This window comes from Narcine bancroftii, chromosome 8 (genome assembly GCF_036971445.1).
Source record: "Narcine bancroftii isolate sNarBan1 chromosome 8, sNarBan1.hap1, whole genome shotgun sequence".
Classification (NCBI taxonomy): Eukaryota; Metazoa; Chordata; class Chondrichthyes; order Torpediniformes; family Narcinidae; genus Narcine; species Narcine bancroftii.
In genome coordinates this window covers 99,863,167-99,883,858 of record NC_091476.1, presented here as the reverse complement: position 1 = coordinate 99,883,858, position 20,692 = coordinate 99,863,167, and the positions used below count along the sequence as shown (strand labels likewise).

Here is a 20,692-nt window from a genome sequence, read left to right as displayed (position 1 = left end):
TATCAACGTTAGCGGTAATTCTTTCCATGTTCTAAGTCTTCCTGCAATTTCTTTATTAGTGGCTGATAATTTAGTTTGTACAAGTGGCTTAAGTTATTATCTAACCTAATACCTAGGTATTGGATTGCTTGTGATTCTTTTTAAAATTCTGTATAGTCTGCGTTACTCATTGGCATCACTTCACTTTTATTTGCATTGATCTTGTACCCTGATATTTCTCCACATTCCTTCAATTTCTTAAGTAATTCATTTACTGATACCTCTGGTTCTGTAGGTATACTATGATGTCATCTGTAAATAAGCTGATTTTGTACTCTTTCTCCTTTATTTTTATCCATTTTATTTTATTTTCTATTCTTATCAGTTCTGCCAAAGGTTCTATTGCTAAGGCGAACAATGAGGGGGATAGTGGACATCCCTGTCTAGTTGACCTACTTAATTTAAAGTGACTCAATACATAGCCATTTACCTCTACTTTCACCAAGGGTCCATTATACAATGCTTTTATCCAATATATTTTTCTGGTAGATTGAACTTCTGTAATACTTTAAATAAGTAGTTCCACTCTACTCTGTCAAAGGCTTTTTCTGCATCTAGAGCAACAGCCACTATTGGTTTCTTAATTCCTTGAACTGCGAGGATTAGATTAATAAATTTACAGACATTATCCGCTGTTCGTCTTTTCTTAATAAACCCAGTTGGATCCTGTTTTACTATTTCAGGTACACAATCGGCCAATCTGTTTGCTAATAATTTTGCTATTATCTTATAGTTTGAGTTAAGTAGAGATATTGGTCTATATGATGCTGGTGTTAATGGATCCTTCCCCATCTTTGGTATTACTGTAATTATTGCTGTCTTACATGAATTTGGCAAGCTTTGTGTTCTTCTATCTGGTTCATTACTTCCAGGAGAGGAGGAATTAATAATTCTTTAAATGTTTTATAAAATTCTATTGGAAATCCATCCTCTCCTGGTGTTTTATTGTTTGGCATCTATTTTAGTATATCCTGTACTTTCTCTATTTCAAATGGTTTTATTAGTTTGTTTTGTTCCTCTTCTTGCAATTTCAGCAGTTCAATTTTAGCTAAAAATTCCTCTATTTTATCATCTTTCCCCTCATTCTCAGTTTGATACAATTGTTCATAAAATTTCTTAAAATTTTCTTTTGGGTTATATGTAATTTGTTTGTCCTTTTTCCTTGATGCCAGTATCGTTCTTTTCGCTTGTTCTGTTTTAAGTTGCCAGGCTAATATTTTATGTGTATTTTATCCCAGTTCATAATACTTTTGCTTTGTTTTCATTTTGTTCTTCTCCACCTTGTACATTTGTAATGTATTGTATTTAATTTTTTTTGTCCACCAATTTTCTTCTTTTCGTTATATCATCCCTTTTTACTAATTCCTTTTCTGTACTTATTATCTCCCTTTCCAAATGCTCTATTTTCCAATTGTAATCCTTTTTCATCTTAGTCACATCACTTATTATCTGCCCTCTAATGAAGGCCTTCATTGCGTCCCATAATATAAATTTGTCTTTCACTGATCCTGTATTTATTTCAAAATATGTTTTAATTTGGCATTCAATAAACTCCCTAAATTCCTGTCTTATAAGTAGCATGGAGTTTAACCTCCATCTATATGTTCTTGGTGGGATGTCCTCCAGTTCTATTGCTAATAATAGGGGTGAATGATCTGATAGTAGTCTAGCTTTATACTCAATTTTCCTAACTCTCCCTTGAATATGGGCTGACAACAAAAACATATAAATCCTTGAGTAAGTTTTGTGCCTACTCGAATAATATGAAAATTTATTCTCTCTTGGGTGTTGCCTCCTCCATATATCCATAAGTTTCATTTCCTGCATTGATTTAACCATGAATTTGGCTACTTTATTCTTTTTACTTGTCTTTTGTCCAGTTTTATCCAACATTGGATCCAAATTAAGGTTAAAATCTCCTCCTATCAATATATTTCCTTGTGTGTCTGCAATCTTCAAAAAAATATCCTGCATAAACTTTTGATCCTCCTCATTAGGCGCATATATATTGAGCAAATTCCAAAATTCTGAGTATATCTGTCACTTTATCATTGCATACCTCCCTGCCGGATCTATTATTTCCTCCTCTATTTTGATTGGTACATTTTTGTTAACTAGTATGGTTACACCTCTAGCTTTTGAATTATAGGATCTGCCGTTACATGTCCTACCCAGTCTCTCTTTAGTTTGTTATGTTCTGCTTCAGTTAGCTGCATTTCCTGCAAAAATGCTATATCTATTTTATCCTTCTTCAATAAATTTAGTAGCCTCTTCCTTTTAATTTGGTTATGTAATCCATTAATGTTTATAGTCATATCTTGCATACACCTCTTTTCCACCTCTTCACCACCTCCATCCCCCTTTTCCCTATTTTCATCTCTTAGTTTTCTCTTATTACACTTAATGTATGACAACACATTTAAGACATAAAGTACACCCGCAGTTCCCACATCCACTAATACCTTAACCCCAAAAGTTCTCCCCCTCTCTGAGTTGCCCCATATCTCTTGCCAGGGAACCATAACTCCCCTCCTGTTTCCCACTCTTCCACATTCTCTACCCTTTTCCCTATTTCTGTCATTACCATTTCTAACCTTTGCATTTTATCTTCTGTTCTTTTCATTTTCCTTTTAATTGCATTCATTTCTAATGATAACCATTCTTTTAGTGATCTCATTTGTTCTTCAGAAAAAAATCTTTATCTATATTCTGTTCATCAGTTTTACCTTTTATTTCTCTTTGTCTTTCAGTTTTACCTTCTATTTCTCTGTGAAGATCTTGGTCTTCTTCTTCCTCTTCTTCTGTATCTGTACCTGTGTTTGTATCTTTTTCTTTTCTTATTTGTGTCTGTGTCTCTTCTGTTTTCCCTGATGAGCTGCTGGTATCCCTTTGTCAGGCCTCTTGTTGCTGGTCCTCCCCTCCTGGGCTGCTCATGTTGTACTTCCTGATGTTGATCTTCTTGTCAGTCATCCCTCCGTCTATCTCCCACATCTGATTCATCGCTCCTTCTTCTGCTGTCTTCCTTGTCCTCCAGCTGATTGCCCTGGTGTCGGGCGTCCCTCAGCTTTTCGCTCTGTGGCGGACTGCTCCTCTGTTGAGCCCCCCCTCCCGCCGGTGTTCTCTTTCTCCTTTGATTGCGCACTTTTGTTTGGCTCTGAGAGCCATTTTTATAGTCCACCGGCTGGTGAGTCGCGACTCCACAGGGCAGGCACTGACCTCGAGGGTTGGGCGCTCCTCGCCACCACGGTGCCCTGTTCCTTCTTGCAGGTAAGGCCTTCTTCTTTCTTCTCCAGTGACTTTTGTACTTTTTTTTCCAATTGTTCTTACTTTCTCCTTCTTGGAAGCCATCTTCTTTCTCTTCTCTGTATCTTTATCTTATATTTCTTATATTTTATTTTTGTTATGCTTTGCTTTTTCTAACTTTTATCCTATTTTCCTGGAGAGGGCTGGTTTTCCCGACCGGCCACTACTCCATCACGTGACTCCTCCTTGTAATTCAATTCTTGAAGATGTGGCAACATCTGAGTAAACCTCCTTCGCACTCTTTCAATCTTATTGAAATCCTGCATGTAGATGGATGACCAGAACTGCACACAATATTCCAAATTTGGCCTCAGCAATGTCTTAAAAAACTTCAACATAACACTCCAACTCCTATACTCAATAATTTGATTTATAAAGTCTAAGATGCCAGAAGATTTCTTTACAATCCTGTCCCCCTGTGACACCACCTTCAGGGAACAATGTAAAGATAAAGGTTGCATTATTATCTGTATCACCAGATCTCTTTGTTCCTTCACCCTCACTAGTGCCCTATCATTTACTGTGAATGCCCAACCTTGGTTTGCCCTTCCAAAATGCAACACCTCACACTTGTCTGTATTAAACTCCATCTGCCATTTTTTGGCCTATTCTCCCTGTTGGTCCAGATCCCTCAGCAAACTTTGAATATCTTCTTCCCTGTCCACAGCACCTCCTATCTTTGTGTCATCAGCAAACTTGCTGATCCAATTTACCACATTATCATCCAGATCATTGAAATAAACAGCAAGCAACAATGGTCCCAACACAGATCCCTGAGGAACATCACTAGTCACAGGCCTTTAGTCTGAGAAGCAATAATCCATCATTATTCTGTTTTTTCCCATACACCCAATTTTGAATCCAGTTTACAACCTCTCATGGATACCTAGTGTGTTAACCTTCTGAACTAACCTCCCATGTGGGACCTTGTCAAATTCCTTACCAAAGTCCATACAGACAACATCCACAGCTTTTCCTTCATCTATCTGTTTGGTAACATCCTTGAAAGACTGTACAAGATTTGTTGAACACGATGTACCATGCACAAAGCCACGCTGACCGTTCTTAATCAGCCCATGGATCTCCAAATAGCTATATCTTCTAACCCTCTGAACTCCTTCTAATAATTTACCTACTACTGATGTCAGGCTCACTGCTCGATAATTTACCTGCTTTATTTTTGGAGCCTCTTTTAAACAACATGAGCTGACCTTCAATCCTCTGGCACCTTACCCATGACTAAGGACATTTTGAATATATCTGCTAGGGCCCCTGCAATTTCTACACTAGTCTCCCTCAAGGTCTGAAGGAATATCATATCTGGATTTATCTAACTTTATTCGCTGTAAGGTAGCAAGTATCTCTCCTCTTTAATCTCCATCTGTTCCATATCCCTTGTTTGTTTCCCTTCCTTCCTTATACACTATGCCAGTTTCCTGAGTAAATACTGATGCAAAAAAAAAACTCTTTAAAGTCTCCCTCATTACATGAGGCTCCACACGTAGTTAACCACTCTGATCCTCTAGGGGACTAATTTTGTCTTTTACTCTTAACATACTTGTAGAAACCTTTTGGGTTTATGTTCACATTATCAGTCAAAGCAACCTCATGACTTCTTTATGCTTTGCTGATTTCCTTCTTGAGTATTTTCTTGCATTTTCTGTACTTTTCAAGTAACTCATTAGCTCCTTGTTGCCTATACATGCTACATACCTCCCTCTTCTTAACGAGATCGCCAATATCCCTTGAAAACCAGGGTTCCCTATGCCTGTTAACTTTGCCTTTAATCCTAACATATCCCAATTCACTTTTCCTAGATCCTTTCTCATTTCCACAAAATTTGCCTTCCTCCAATTTAGAATCCCATCATGAGGACCAGACCTATCCTTTTCCCTAACTAAATTGAAGCTAATGACATTATGATCACTGGAGCTAAAATGTTCGCCTACATATACATCTGTCACTTGACCTGTCTTGTCCCCTAATAGGAGATCAAGTACTTCATCCTCTCTCGTTAGTACCTCTATATATTAATTAAGAAAACTTTCTTGATAACATTTGACAAACTCCAAGCTATCTAACACTTTCACAGTATGGGAGTCCCAGTCAAGATTTGGAAAGTTAAAATCTCTTACTATCACAACTTTTTGCTTCTTACATTGGTTTGCTATCGCTCTACAGATTTGCTCCTCCAATTTTCTCTGACTATTGGGCAGTCTATAATTTCAACCCGATCAGTGTGGTCATACCTTTTCAGTTTCTCAATTCCACCCACATGGCCTCTATAGACAAATCTTCCTGGCTGCCCTAACATCACACAGCTGTGATATTTTCCCTGACAACCAATGCCATTCCTCTCCCCCCTCTATCACATCTGAAGCAATGGAAACCTGGAAATTTAAGCTGCCAGACCTGCCGCTCCTGCAACCAAGTCTCACTAATAGCAATAATGTCATAATCCCACATCTCAATCCATGCCATAAATTTGTCATCCTTTCCAAAAATGCTCCTTGCATTAAAATAAATACACTTGAAAAAATTGCTATCATATGCAAACCTTAATTTCTGTCTGTACATACAGTCCTCACATAACCTTTATCGTCCTCCTTCTCACTAATTGCTCTAACATTTTGGTTCCCCTCCCACGCAAATCTAGTTTAAACCCGTCGGGACAAGACTAACAAACCTTCCTTGAAGGATATTAATCCCCTTCCAGTTCAGATCTAATCCATCCTGTCGGTAAAGATCCAATCTTCCCTGGATCAGAGCCCGGTGATTTACAAACCTGAAGCCCTCCCTACTACACCAAGTCCTCAGCCATGTGTTAAGCTGCCTTATCCGATTTCTAACCTCTCCAGCACGTGGCACGGGAAGCAATCCTGAGATCACTACCCTGGGGGTCCTGTTCTTCAAGCGAGCACCCAACTCCCTGAACTCTCCTTGCAGGACCTCCTCACCCTTCCTATCTACATCATTGGACCCTACATGGACCACAACATCCAGCTAATCACCTAAGAATTTGATAATTACTAATGCCTTCCAGGCTCCTAACTGTTTCTCGGGAATAATTCTATAACAAGATGATGACACAAAAGACATTAGTTTGACTGCATGTGCTTTGTAATAATGGAATCTTTTGATCAGAATAGCCCAATAGCAAGGAAGAATTGATACAAGAGGAAATTATAAGATTTTAATTTTATGGTCTTACCCACTCTTTCTGCTTCTTGGCCATTGCATTCTGAATGGTTAAAACAAACTCTCCAGTAGTTCGGGTACTTGCAGAGATATTCAGAATACCAGCCACACAAACTCTATCACAAAGCTCCTCAGCAGAGATGTATTTATTACAATGGCATCTAGAATTCAAGAGAAAATGTGTGCACTGTAATATAAATCCATGACTTATACTTGGGCAATAAAATACTCAGTATATGAAAGAATCTTCTTTGGCTTGGCTTCGCGGACGAAGATTCATGGAGGGGGTAAAAGTCCACGTCAGCTGCAGGCTCGTTTGTGGCTGACAAGTCCGATGCGGGACAGGCAGACACGGTTGCAGCGGCTGCAGGGGAAAATTGGTTGGTTGGGGTTGGGTGTTGGGTTTTTCCTCCTTTGCCTTTTGTCAGTGAGTCTTGCCTTGTTTATTTTTCCCCCTCCTTTCTTCTAAATATTTGCAGGAACTTAATGGATACAATCTTAAATGAAAGTTAACTATCCTCCTGTTTTATATCCAAAGTGTTCCTCCTCACAACTCCAGCCCTGTTCACATGCATAACTTTGAGAAAGGAGTTAAAGGATTAACTCCCAAAACTGATTTTCCCCTTTCCAACACAGCCAGAATCAATTACAAACATAGGAAGTAGGTGCAGGAGTAGGCAATTTGGCCCTTCAAGCCTACACTGCCAATCAATATGATCATGGCTGATCAGTATCCGGTTCCTGCTTCTCCCCATACCCCTTGATCCCCTTAGCCACAAGGGCCAAATCTAACTGACTCTTAAATATTGACAAGGAACCAGCCTCAACTATTTCCTGTGGCAAGGAATTTCACAGATCCACCACCCTCTGAGAGAAGAAATTTTTCCTCATCTCTGTCCTAAAAAACTTCCCCCTTATTCTTAAACTGTGACCCCTGGTTCTGGTTTTCCCCAGCATTGGGAACAACCTTCCTGTGTCTAGTCTGTCTAAACCCTTAACTATTTTATGTTTCTATAAGATCCCCCTCAATCTTCTAAATTCCAGAGAATAGACTAGGCTATCCAACCTTTCTTCATATGCAAGTCCTTCCATCCCTGGTATCAGCCGAGTGAATCTTCTCTGCACCCCCCTCCATGGAGAGGATGTCCTTCCTCAGATAAGGAGACCAAAACTGCACACAGTACTCCAGATGTGGTCTCACCAAGGCCCCATACAGCTGTAGCAGGATCTCTGTACTCCTGTACTCAATTCTTCTTGCTACGAATGCCAACATAGCATTCGCCTTCCTCACCGCCTGCTGCACCTGCATGCCCACTTTCAATGACTGATGTATTTCAATTGTATTTACTATGTGTATTGCTTTAATATCAGCTCTGCTTTTCCATCAACTCTTATTTCGATAGATTCAAGAACTTGGATCGTGGCAAAGCATCAGCCAACTTAATTTGCAGACCTCGTAGGTCTAAGTAGCTCTTATACTCAATAAAGAATCTAAGTCACCTAAGCAGCTTTCACTCACTGCTATAGTGATCCATCCAGTTCATTGCACTGCAGTTGGGTTCCAAACATTGTTTTTATGGGATTACCCTCACTTAACCGGGGGCTGATGAATTCACCAAAAAGGAGTGATGAACTGTCAGTTGTTATCTCCAAACATGATACTGTTTGATTTTTATACTAAGGAACTTTGGGCAAATGCATGTCTTTGAAGTTAAAAGTCAAGATCTCATTGAACAGTAAGAGTCGTGAAGCAGTGCTTCTTTCTTAATAATAGATGGAAGTATATTCAACTCATAGACATTGTTATAGGCATTCGCCGAAGCCATAGTCAATTTGACAACATTCTTTCAAGCAGAAAATCAGTCCCTTAGGAATGTGTTTTCAGCTGATCACAAAGAATAATTATGAATAAAGCAAATAGCTGTTTATTTGACCTTTGAAGTTAAGCAAAAAAGGCAAAAAAGTTCAGCAGAATTTAAAATTGATATTACATGATACTTAGAACAAAAAGCCAAATGTAGAATCTTGAAATAAATACCATTCACTTTATACAATTCACATGGGAATGAGATGGAGAGTATATTTAGCAGGAACGTATGTCTGATTAATGGACAACTCAAGTTCTTGCAAAGTCCCCTGGAAATATTCAGGTCAGTTAGTATTTGTGGGAAAAGGCACAGGTGAATGGAGAAGTGGAGTAGATAATGAAAGGGAAGTCTGATGTAGGGCAGAAGGCAGAGAGATTGAATAACAAAAAGAATGTTAATGCAAGGTGAAAGTGGGTGACCAACAAAGGGATACGAGATTGATCTTGAGGAGGTGCAGACACGAGAAGCAGAAGTACTGTTTGAAAGGACAAAGGCCAATCTGCAGATGTGGTAAATTTGAGACCAAAATTAAGAGTTAAACATGAAAGTCAGAAGACACTATGAGTGAAGTAAAAGCACAATGCGGGAGAAATTTAGCAGGTCAAAACAGCATACTTTATATAGCAAAGTTAAAGATACATACAAACGTCTTGGGCTTTAGCCCCACATCAAAGTATGAGCAAAATCTAGGCAGGCGCCAGAACAAAATGGTGGGGTGGGGGAGGGGTCATGGGGACCAACACAGTCCCACAGACAGGAGGTAATAGGTAGAAAAAGGAGGGAGGGCACACCAGCCAAGAGTGGAAGGGGAATTGACTCTGTGAATGAAGAGACTGGGGGGAGGGTGTGAAGAGCTGGAGGAAAGATAGAGAGATAGGGAAGAGAGGGATAATGGAGAGTGGGGTAGCAGAAAATAAAGACATTGATGTGAATGCCATCTGGTTGGAATTTTAGTTGTTGTTTCTCCAATTTAAGGGAGATCTTGGTTTGACAGTATGAGGCCATGAACATATAAGTGTACTGTCAAACCAAAGCTACCTGTAAATCAAAACCAAAATTGTTAATTTGAAAGTTGACTTTGAAAAAGTTGTGATGTGCCTAACTGGAAGGTGGTGTTGAACTGTGACATTATTTCAAGCTTTAAAGTAAGAACAGAGAGGGCAAGGTGAATTTTCACAGATGATTGGAAAGTTGAAGTTGAAGATAATAGATTAAATGGTCAAAAATAATTAAAAAGTTGCCAAATGCACATTATTTGGAAGCATCTTCCTCCTGAGGTGCTGTAAGTACCTATCGCAAGATATAAGAGCAGATGTAGGCTAATCAGCCTGTCAGGTCTGCTCTATGGGACTTACATTCCTAGTTCCACATCCAGTTTCCCCCCAGCTTCCCCACACACTGGAGTGCAGTTATAGTGCTCAGGGAGAACACATCTTCTTGATGATGCCAGTCGTGCCTCGTTAGTTCTGCAACGATCATCCACCTAGGGAGAGATGGTGTGTAGCTCAAGTCAAAAACTGAAAAATAAACAACATGTAGAACTGTCAAGTCTCTCATTTCAATAGACTTAAGAATGCATGGTACACAGACAGAGAAATTACAAATCTGGGAATAAATAACTTTCAACCAGTACAAAACAAAACGATGTCACATCTGGTTTACTTTTCTAAGCAATTGGTTTATGGATTCATGCGTCTCTGATTTTGACCATGTTCCTTTTCAAAGAACTACACAACAAACAATATTAAAAACAAGTGTCTGAATCGGAAAACATTCTTGGAGCTCGTTTTCACCTGGGAGCAACTTGTTTTTGAAGAAAAGGTTCATTGAAGAAACAACTAAAGAAAATAATGTTTTTTAGGAAAATTAGCAAAGAAATTTGAATGATTGACCAAAGGTTAAAAGCTGACTGGTAAATCAGGATGAATGGGAGAGTGCGATAGAGGAGAACATTGTTCTGTGTATTTTTATTTGAGACTTTTTTGTCACTGTTTTGTAAAAGCTTAATATTCTTGAAGCTGTGATATTACTATTTTATCACTGCACTCTTTCATCTTTTGTTTGGTTTAAGTATTTATAAAACTGGATACCCCACTGAGAGATCTTTCGATATGTGAGCATTAGATTAACTGTAACTTATGAACTAGGTTTTGGTGCTGCAGACAATCTTACCAAACGTAAATGGTGATAAACCATTATGGAGCAAATTCTACTTGTTCAACATTAGAATCTGGTACACACCTGGAATGGGTTAGAAAAAAAAACAGGGAACTTAAAAAAAAATTGTTGGGTAAGTAATTGAAAAGGAGTAATTTGCAGGACTACTAGAAATAATCAGGACAATGAGGCTAATTAAATAGCTGTAAAAACAACAAAATGTTGGAGAAACTCAGCTGGTTAATTCAGCATCTATAAAATAACTATAAATAGCTGTTTTGAGTTGCCTATTACATGGTGACCTGAATAACATTCTTCTATGAATGGACCCAGAATGCAAGCATCCTGCACAATATTTTATCCATTGAAAATGATCAGAATTTAATAGTTTGGTCCCGTTGATGCCATCCTTAAGAGCCTGCTCTTACCTCAGGGTAACAATCCATGCCACTATTGCTATTTGAGCTTTTCTGATCTGCTTCATTGTAGTAAACGTAGCCAGCCTTACAAATACATGATCCATCTGACTCCTGGAAAGCTCGATTCAAGCCAAAGCACTTGCATGTTGTGGAGCCTAAAGGGCATAAGGATGGTTAACCAGTGACTTATTAACATTGTTAACATTCTAAATACCTTTCACAGCACTTTTAAATGCATCTTTCTCCTCCTCAATGTTGCTATCGTCAGCATTTTCACTGCACATTCTCAAAATCATTGTTATTATCCCTTAAATAAATCAATGACAAAAGTAAGCCTCTGTTTATCTTGCAATTCTAGAGTTTGTGTGTGTTTATTTTAGTTCTGTGTTGATTTAAATGGGTCAGATAAATGTGAATCAGAAGTTTAAATTTAGTCTTGAATTAAACAGACCAGGATTCTTTTGAGAGGAAAAGATCTCCTAGAAATCCAACTCTGTTTCAGCCCAGATCCAAATATCACTGATTAACTATTTTTTTATTTATTTCATTTTTTGGGATCTGATTAACAAATGGCAAGACCATCATTTATTGCCCAACTCAATTCACCATGAGAAGTTAAAGGGTGAGCTACCTTGAACACCAGCAGGTCCCTGATGCAGGTTGGAGTGCACATGAACAAACAAAGTCACATGGTTGTGACAGAGTATTTAGAGGAGGTTTGGGAGGAATTGTTAGAGCAGGTTGCACATAAACATTTTAAAACATAGAATATTTGCAGGACTTTTGCAGAGTGCTTTTTGCAAGAGGCAACAAAGTATCGACATTCAGCTTGCCTGGGAATATGTGATCTTTGCAGGCAGCAGAGAAGAGATATGCTCTCAGAGAGGGAGGGTGTGAAACAGAGAGGAGGGACACAGAAATCAGTTCCAGAGGGACAAGCTGGCAAACTTTTGAAAGACTGCCTTTGAAGGAGAACACTGGCAGTATGAAAGATGACCTGAAAGAAAGAGGATCATCTGGAGAACCCTGAAGGGGGCAAGTTTCCTCAGCAAGACTGGATGTCCTGGGAAAGGAATCGCTCTCTGAAAACCAACAATAAGGCTCCTGAGTGGTAACCATTTGCCTGTTAAGCACCAAAGACTGGTGAACTTTGTTAATGCTAACTTCTGTGCACAGTACAAGAAATGCCTGCAACCAGTGAGGTTGGATTGTGATCCAAAGAACTTTTCTAATCTTAAATATAAATTACACACACCTGCACTTAGTATTAGAGGGGGGATTAAGTAGTTAGGTAGGTTAAATAATAAGTTAAAGTTCAATTCTGTGTTCTTGTTCAAATATAATTAAAAACTACTTTTGTTTAAGTAACCCTGTGTTGTGGTGCATATCTATTGCTGCTAGTTTTTGGGGTCCTCTGGTCTCCGTAACATGGTCTAATTTTAAATGTTCAAAATACAGCAGCAACTCACATCATGAACAATGTTCTAACCTTCGTCAGATACTCCAGATGTTGATAGGTGAAACATGGAAACCAGCTTATTTAAAAGATGTGAACAGAATATTCTTGATGCACGGCTGTGAAATGAAATCAAGTCCCATTTCTGAGATTTGAGCAAAAATATCAGGGCACTGATATTTCAAGAGGGTGAAGTGAAGCTTGTTATATGCAGATGAATGTTGAATGTCCAATGTGTCGCGTCGAAGAAATGTGAAGTCTCAGCACATCTTTCCGTCAACATGATTAAATTTAGGTTATCTAGCCCTTAACACCTTAATTGTAAGGGCTTGAGTAGAAACTAGTTGCCAAATTACAAGGACGATAACTCTGGGAAGGCTGTGAAATGTTTTGGCAAAATGGACCTTTTTTTTCCTTATGTAGTTATTTACAGTTATGCTTATAAAATGACAATACTGAGAACTGCTGAGGTACCCGTCACTTCACCTCTGCTTCCCTCCTCAAGAAGTGTCATTGAATATTCTGTTCATGGAAAGTAAGGAGGTGAAAGTAAACTTATTTTAAAAAGCTTCCGAGTAAAGAAAGTATTTTTTTTAGTCAACCCTAGAACTCCCTTCCATGATGCTGTAAAGGTGCAGTCAAATGCATGGCTCCTATTCAAACCTACTATCATAAAACATTGCATTGTGGACCAGACGCTTGGCTCGTGGCCACCCAATGGACAGATCCATTGGTGGAGCCTGGTGCTGGAAGATGAGTTAGGACAACAAGATTTAATGCATGCTTGTTAGCTTCATATCCTTCCTCAGCCATTAGGACCTAATCAATAATCTTTTAACTGAGATACAAAGAAAGACAACAATTTGATCGTAGGCTAAGAACTTGATCATTGGTTAAGAAGCTTTTTGAAAAATCTCCCACAAGGCTTCCAGGGATCCAGAGGGCTGGGGGATGCTGTTTGCATTTGGGCCCATTAGCTCAGGTTCATCACCATACAATAGGCCAAGTAGCTACAAAGCTTACAGGAGTGCCAGAGGTGGCTACATTGTAGGCGAGATCCATAGCGATTCAATGTCTTAGAATGGACCCTTTTTGGTTCTCTTTCTGGATTACACAGCAACTCTGTGCTTGCCTTGACGTATCAAGATTTTTGCGTATCTTGTATACAAAATAATAACATCAATCTAAGACTTTTGCTGACCTGCCATTCACAGCCCTGTATTTTCTGGACACCAAGATCCAAGGGCTCCTGAAACGTTAGGCTATGTGGCAAGCTCCATTTTTTAAGAAAAATCTGAAGACGATCAGGGTTCTCCATACGGTGATTCAGGATCTTCAGCTCAGTTTCTTAATTTTGCACACAGGATAAACAGAGATTCTGGATGAACTCAGCCGGTCTTGCAGCGTCCAGAGGAGGTAAAGATATATTACCGATTATCAGGCCTGAGCCCAAAATGTTGCTGTTTTTACTACAATCACAGCAGCTGCAGACTTAAGTGTTTTACTCTTTGCACACAGGAAGCCAGGGATTGCCAGAATCAAATCTCAGAAAAATTGATCTTTAAATTGTTCTTTGGATCAAATCTTTAAAGCAGCATTGCATTTGCCTTCATAATATTGGACCTCTTTAATTTCATTAGTCTGATACATTGCTCACCGAGTTCTGAATATGAAGTACTTCCACATGGGAAACAAGCTCTTTGTGCATACAGATGATTGAATGTGCTTTCAGGACATGGATAGCATTCCTGGTGATGCTTAGCATGGCTGGTGTTTCCATATGTTCCTGGGGGGCAAGGTACTGGCAACACGGTCAGCTCAGAACAATAGTAGCCCACTGGACAGGGATGCGACAAGTAGCTCATAGAACCTGGGAGAAATTAAATGAAATGGAAAAAAAAAAGAAAGTTAGAGCAATGCAGTTGAATTGATTTTGTTTATAATGCATCCATTTGGATATGACTTAATAATGATTTTTATATCACTTTAATTTCATCAACTTCATTTGGAAATTGATCCATTGCAAGCCCAAGAAACAGAATACAATGGACAGGATGATACTTGATCTGTTTGAAAGGCTGGTTTTAAAACACATCAGCTCCTGTCTGAACAGCGACAAGGATCTTTCCAATTTGCCTACCATAGCAGCAGGTCTCACTGGCTCTACACAAAGCCCTGGAACACATGGACAGCAAGTTTATGCATATATCAGGATGCTCTTTAATGACTAAGTTCAGCATTCAACACATCCCCTCAAAACTGATCAGCAAACCCCAAGACCTGGGAATCAACACCTCACTGTGTAATTGGATCCTGATTTTCCTCACCTTTACACCAAAATCAGTGAGGATTGGAAATAACCTGTTCTCCACAACCTCCATCAGGCTGTGTTCTTAACCCACTGTACGCCAGTGATTGTATGGCTTGGTATAACACCATCTACAAATATTTTGACGATAACACAGTAGTGGATTGCATAAAAAGGGGCAATGAGTGAGCAAGCGGGAAGAAGAATTAGAAACTTGGCTGAATGGTGCACCAACAACAACCTCACACTCAATGTCACCAAAAGCAAGGAAATGATTATTAACCTCAGGCAGGGAAAACTGGAGGTATACAATCCAGTGATCATTGAGGGAGCTGAGGTGGAGAGGGTGAGCAAATTTAAGGTCTTTGAATTCACTATCTTGGAGGATCTTTCCTGGATCATATCTTGAAGAAAGCAAATTAGTGCCTCTACTTCCTCAGGAGTTTGGGGAGGTTTGGTATGACATTGAAAACCTGGGAAATTTCTACAGATGTGCGATGGAAAGTGTGCTGACCAACTGCAACACAGTCTATTACAGGGCCACCAATACCTTGAGCATAAAGCCTGCAAAAGGTAGTGGACACAGCCCAGGATATCACAGTTAAAACCTTCCTGCCATTGAGAACATCTATAGGGCCTCCCACCATTGAGAACATCTATAGGGTATGCTGCCGTTGGAGAGCAGCAGCAATTATCAAGGATCCACACCACTCAGCACGTGTTCTGTTCTCTCTGCTACCAGCAAGAAAGAGGTCTTGGTGCCACAAGACTCGCACCACCAGGTTCAGGAACAGCTTCTACCCCTCCACCATCAGACTCCTCAACGACAAACTCAGAGACTTGCTTAAGGACTCTTACTTATTTACCTTACTGATTTTTAAAATTCTCTCTGCATTGCAGTTTGTTTACATTTTCTTATTTGTTTTCATGTGTACATTGAGTACAGTTTATTGCACTATCAACAAGTGGCAATTCTGCCTCGCCCACAGGAAAAAAAAGTATTGCAAGGTTGTATGCGATTCCGTGCATTTAATCTGACAATAAATCTGAAATCTGATCTGCATGCTGCACTCACCATCCTCCCCTACTCCCCTTGCCTTATCTTAGGATGGTCTGTTCTCCATCCTTCAACTCAGATGCATGTTGAGAAAGAACTTAGGTGAGCTAGATTCTGACATCAATTCACGCGTAGAAATTTCCAGTACAAGATGAGTTTAGGCCAATACTCATCTTGCATTTTTTCTGCAAGCAAAGAGAATACATCTTTTTTTTTTAAATTCATGCATTGAATTTAATTTTATGTGCTGTTGGTGTATTTTGGTTGGAACTCAGATACTTCCAAACAACAGGAGTTTATTTGGGAACATAAAACCACCCAGAGTGCCACAAAGAAACATGCCATAAGGTTTAAACAGGCCTCCAAAACAGATACATTGATCTAAGTTCTATTACAGGGAAAAAAAATATTCAAGGATGTGTTCAAAGCCTTCGTGAAGGGAAGTAACATCCTATTGACTTCTGAGAACCTCCATCCCAGGGGAACTGAAAGCAGAGAAGGAGAATTTGGGAACTTAGGCTATGTATCATGAGCCACACAAATGATGTGCAGGAGAAAGAGTCAAACTACTCACCCTGTCATCCAAGCAACCACCACTAACCTCATCTGCAGAGGTATCTGGATTCTCAAACCTTCTCTGTTTGTCTATCTCAAATGCTACACCAGGAAGTGAATTCCACAATCTCATAATTCCATACATTTGCCTGTCACTACTAAATAATTCAGACATTATAGGTTTTTCCTCTCCAATCTGAGGCTGATTTTTTTTTGCTTTGTGCCCATTGTATGTATCCATAGGTGGTTGTTCACAAGACAAGATAGCTAATGTCTGACCATTGCTGCCTTGATTTGTGAAGAGCAACAACCCAGATTGGATTTCATTTTTGTTAAGGGACAGAAATAAGATTTTTTGTGCTGAAAAATAATCCTCTTTAATGGAATCCCATATATATTGAATGAATTAATGACAATGTCCCTGGTCTGACGTACCCTTTGGACAATGAAAACCTGCAGGACACGGTTTGCAGTGAAGTTCAGTCGCAGAGTCTCCCCGATAGGTTCCGGCCTCACAGATCAGACAGGCTTTCACCAGATGATCCCTCAACCCCGTCACATTGATTGGCAAGTACCCTCCAGGACAAGGCAGCATAGAAGAACTATTAGCAGGACAGAAATAGGGGAACAAACACCTGCAACAAGAAAACCATCATCATATGACAAAGTTGACATTTTAAAGTACATTGTTTGGCCTGTCACAGATAAATCCTCTGAGTATTCTGCTGCACCTAAGACTACTATTAATTGCCTCTTTTTAGTGTAGCGATACTCCACAGTAACAGGCCCTTCTGTCCTGTGAGCCCCATGCTGCCCAAATACACCTAAGTGACCAATTAACCTACTAACTGATGAATGAGTAGTGCATCTTGTGTATGTGATTGGAAACTGGAAGACCCGGAGGAAACTGACGCAGGCATGGGGAGAAAGTAAGAACTACTTACAGACAGGACCAGATTTGAATCCATGTCATTGACACTGTAATAGCTCTGTGATTTGTGTGGGGAAGAGACACAGGAGCCTCAGAGACAGCACCACTAGGCCGAGGACAGCTTCTTCCCACAGGAAGTGAGAATGCTGAACAACCAAAGGATCTGCTCCCATTAACCATCCAAGACTCTCATATCCATGAAACAATAGTTATTTATTTATTTGTATAGATGAATACTTGTCCTGCATATGCATTGTTTGTTTGCATGTGCATTATGTCTGGTTGTGTGTCTGCTATTTTTTTTGCACCGAGGACTGGAGTCGTTGGGTTGTACTTGTGCAATCTTGACGAACCATAACACCGATTGTGCTGCCAAATGCAATCAAAAGTTAAACAAGGTTGGAAGCACCAGTCTCATTGTGTAACTGCCACTTCAAACCACAGCACCATGCTTGGTAGGAAACAATTAGCTATTCATTGTTGTGAGTGACTACCTGTGGGATTTTGTCACAGAATACAAGCATCTCAAATTGTGCAAAGGCACCTTTTTAACCATTCATATTTAGTGAGTGGAACTCAAACAGAGGTGGGTGGGGGGAGGGGGGGGTCAGCTAGTTTAGTATCTGACATATTAGCTCAATAATCTCACATGCCCAGCATTATAATTTCTAGAAAGATACGAAAAGCTAAAGCTTTGTCTGCAGTTACCCTCTGTCCTTTAAAGAGTTCATAATTAGTCATGTGTTTAGCTATTACAAGCATGATGCAAGTTAAGTCTTCTTTTCAATTCATTTCGAGTGCATGTAATTGTAGAAATCAGAATTCACATACTCTATTGGAAGCTAATCTGTTGTATTGGAGTGAACATTACAATTAAAAAAAATCATGAAATATACAATCACTCATGATTTTGTCAAAATTGCTGATGATTAACGGGGCCTTGACAAATTCAGGGGTGGATGTCATTAGGTGCTTGGAATTTATCAGGCTTTGCTCTCATCAACCTTTCTGTTAATATGCTGCAACTAAAATTAATTCCCTTCATCTCTGTAATATTTCTTGGCAAAGGCTGACACAGATTATTTTTATTTTCTGCCTGTTTCTTATTCTTTGTTTTATATTTACTGGATTGCCTGCTGGAGATCCACATTTGCTCTTGGACAGTTTAGTTTTTTACCAGTTTAATTTTGCATTCTATCTTCCCTTTATCAGTTTCTTGGTCCTTCTATGTCACGTTCTAAAATGATTCCAATCCTCACATTCACTTTTTTTTCTGCATCTCAAAGAACCTTTTTTTATTTGCTGTTTTCCTAAATTTCTGTGTCAGCTCTGGATAGTTCATTTTTCCAGTTGTATTTTAGTATTTTAAAATAATTTATCCTTTTTTTAAGCAGAACAAATGATTTTAAACTGCAAAAATACAACATGCACAACCTATTTTATTTTTTCAAATAGCCTTTGATCACAAATTCCCCAAAGAATATTGCTTTTAAAGTAATTGACTTTGTTATTACAAAAGCCAGTTACTTTGAGGTTACAGAAATTACCTGAACTCAGATAGCCAGTCTTTAGTGGTTTCCAATTGATTGTGCATTGATGTTGATTCAAGCTCTAGATGTCTGACTGAGAATTTCTAGCGAGTTCTTGTAGAGTCCAACAATAGGCTGGTGCATTCAAGATGTTGGGCCCAAGCTCTTGCATTCTCTTTTGATCTCTCCAGCAAGCCCGTTTTTACATATTTTATTATCCAATGTATTTTTGCTCATTGAGACTGACAAATCCAATCAACCTTTTCTTTTGATCCCTCTTTGTCTGAACTCAATATCTCAATATTCCAAAGGCAATCAAAAGCTTAGAAGCAAGATCTCCTTTATGCGTGTACTAATGAAGCAATTAAACATACTTGAGGACATAAACACCTGTGAAAATAATGTCCCAAATATTATGGTGCCCTAAAATAGGGAACTATGTCTAAAAAATGCTGTAATTTCTACGTCAAACCAAAATGTATAAAAATACAGGTAGTCCCTGACTTACAATGGTAATGGGCACCAAAGGATTGGTTGTAACTCAGGTTTGGTCATAAGTCGGGGAACATGGACCACTGGCTCCCACGGGGAATGGGGACCTCAGGCAGCCATGAGGAACGGGGAGTGGGGACTTCGGGCTGTCACAGGGAGCTGGGACCACTGTATATGGTACTTTTAATGCAAAATATGTACTTGTACAATAGTTTTAATATAAAGATTTTTTAAAACGTTTGGTTATATGTGCAGGTGGACATAACTCGCATAGGTCAGAAGTCGAGGACTACCTGTACCCTTGAATGAAATCTGGAATATGCACTTCCATCTCATGTGAATTATTTGATTACAAATTTAAAACTGTGGAGCACAGAGGCAAATAAATGAAAAAAAAAGTGTAGTTGTCAGAAACATTCTGGAAGACACTGTAAACCTTAAAGAATTTAACTTTATTTTCTGTCACATCATTTGAAAACACTTAACTGTCACTACATCTGCAGGTACCCCCCCCCCCCCCAATGGAGCTGCCTGAAGGCAAACAATAACAATATAAATAATTACATCCCCCCCCCACCAAGTTTACAGATAAAGCCTCAGACCGGGGCAACTCTTACTAAACAGGGAAAAGAAGACACTTTTAAGAGAGTCACCCCAATTGCAAGTAGCCTCCTGTATGGCACCATTGAATAAAGTTAGGTGAAGCAGCAAACAGCTGCTACGAGCAAAGAACGACCAAGGCACTCGGCTGACTGAATATTTGTTTCCAATTTCACCAAAGATTTGTGTTACTTCAGAGAACATTTACCTTTACAATTTTTAATGTACGTTTTTACCCATTATCCTATTCTTATTTATTTTGATTTTTAAAATTTATTTTCCTCGATTATTTTGCCAGTTGCTTGAGGCTGCTGGTTGTTTGAATTCTGGATATCAGGGGTTTTATTGTAGATGGACATGATAAGTTAAGCTACATTTTTGTGCCATCTTGCATCTCACTTTATGTATTTCCCCAATCATCAACGATCTTCCCACCCCTCATAACTTTCTGTCAAATCACAAACTATATGTAAAATTACATCACTTTCCAAAGACACTCAGACAACAAGACTATTAATCAGCTTTTCTCATTGCACAATTCAAGATCTAAAAGAGCCTTTACCTTATTTGATATCTCAACTTATTGACCTGGAAATCCATCTTGTAGACAGTTCATAAATTCACCCTTCATTTTATAATCTCTGTGAAGGTTTTTGCATCGCTAATATCCTCTTTTATGTTTTGCACAATAATGAAATTGCATTATGATGATCAATAAATGACTTCTGACAATGTTTCTACCTGTTGCTGCTTCTTGGACCAACCTAAATCAACTCACAT

At 39.0% G+C, this 20,692-nt stretch overlaps 1 protein-coding gene across 10 annotated transcripts in view; it reads right to left on the bottom strand.

The window, feature by feature from the left end:
• The window catches only part of LOC138741062 (uncharacterized), a 94,233-nt gene that overhangs the window by 43,672 nt on the left and 29,869 nt on the right, over positions 1–20,692 (bottom strand). For 9 of the 10 annotated variants that reach the window (XR_011343304.1, XM_069894547.1, XM_069894552.1 and 6 more), the window contains 5 exons: positions 16,796–16,995; positions 14,098–14,310; positions 10,994–11,139; positions 9,764–9,891; positions 6,554–6,701 (listed from right to left, as the gene is read on the bottom strand). Coding sequence is in view for 9 of the 10 variants with exons in the window: in XM_069894547.1 (XP_069750648.1) it covers positions 6,554–6,701; positions 9,764–9,891; positions 10,994–11,139; positions 14,098–14,310; positions 16,796–16,995 (835 nt within the window). In the remaining variant the exon portion in view is untranslated. Of the gene's footprint in view, positions 1–6,553; positions 6,702–9,763; positions 9,892–10,993; positions 11,140–14,097; positions 14,311–16,795; positions 16,996–18,838; positions 19,730–20,692 lie in introns of those variants that run through there. The other variant, XM_069894556.1, reaches the window with a different exon arrangement.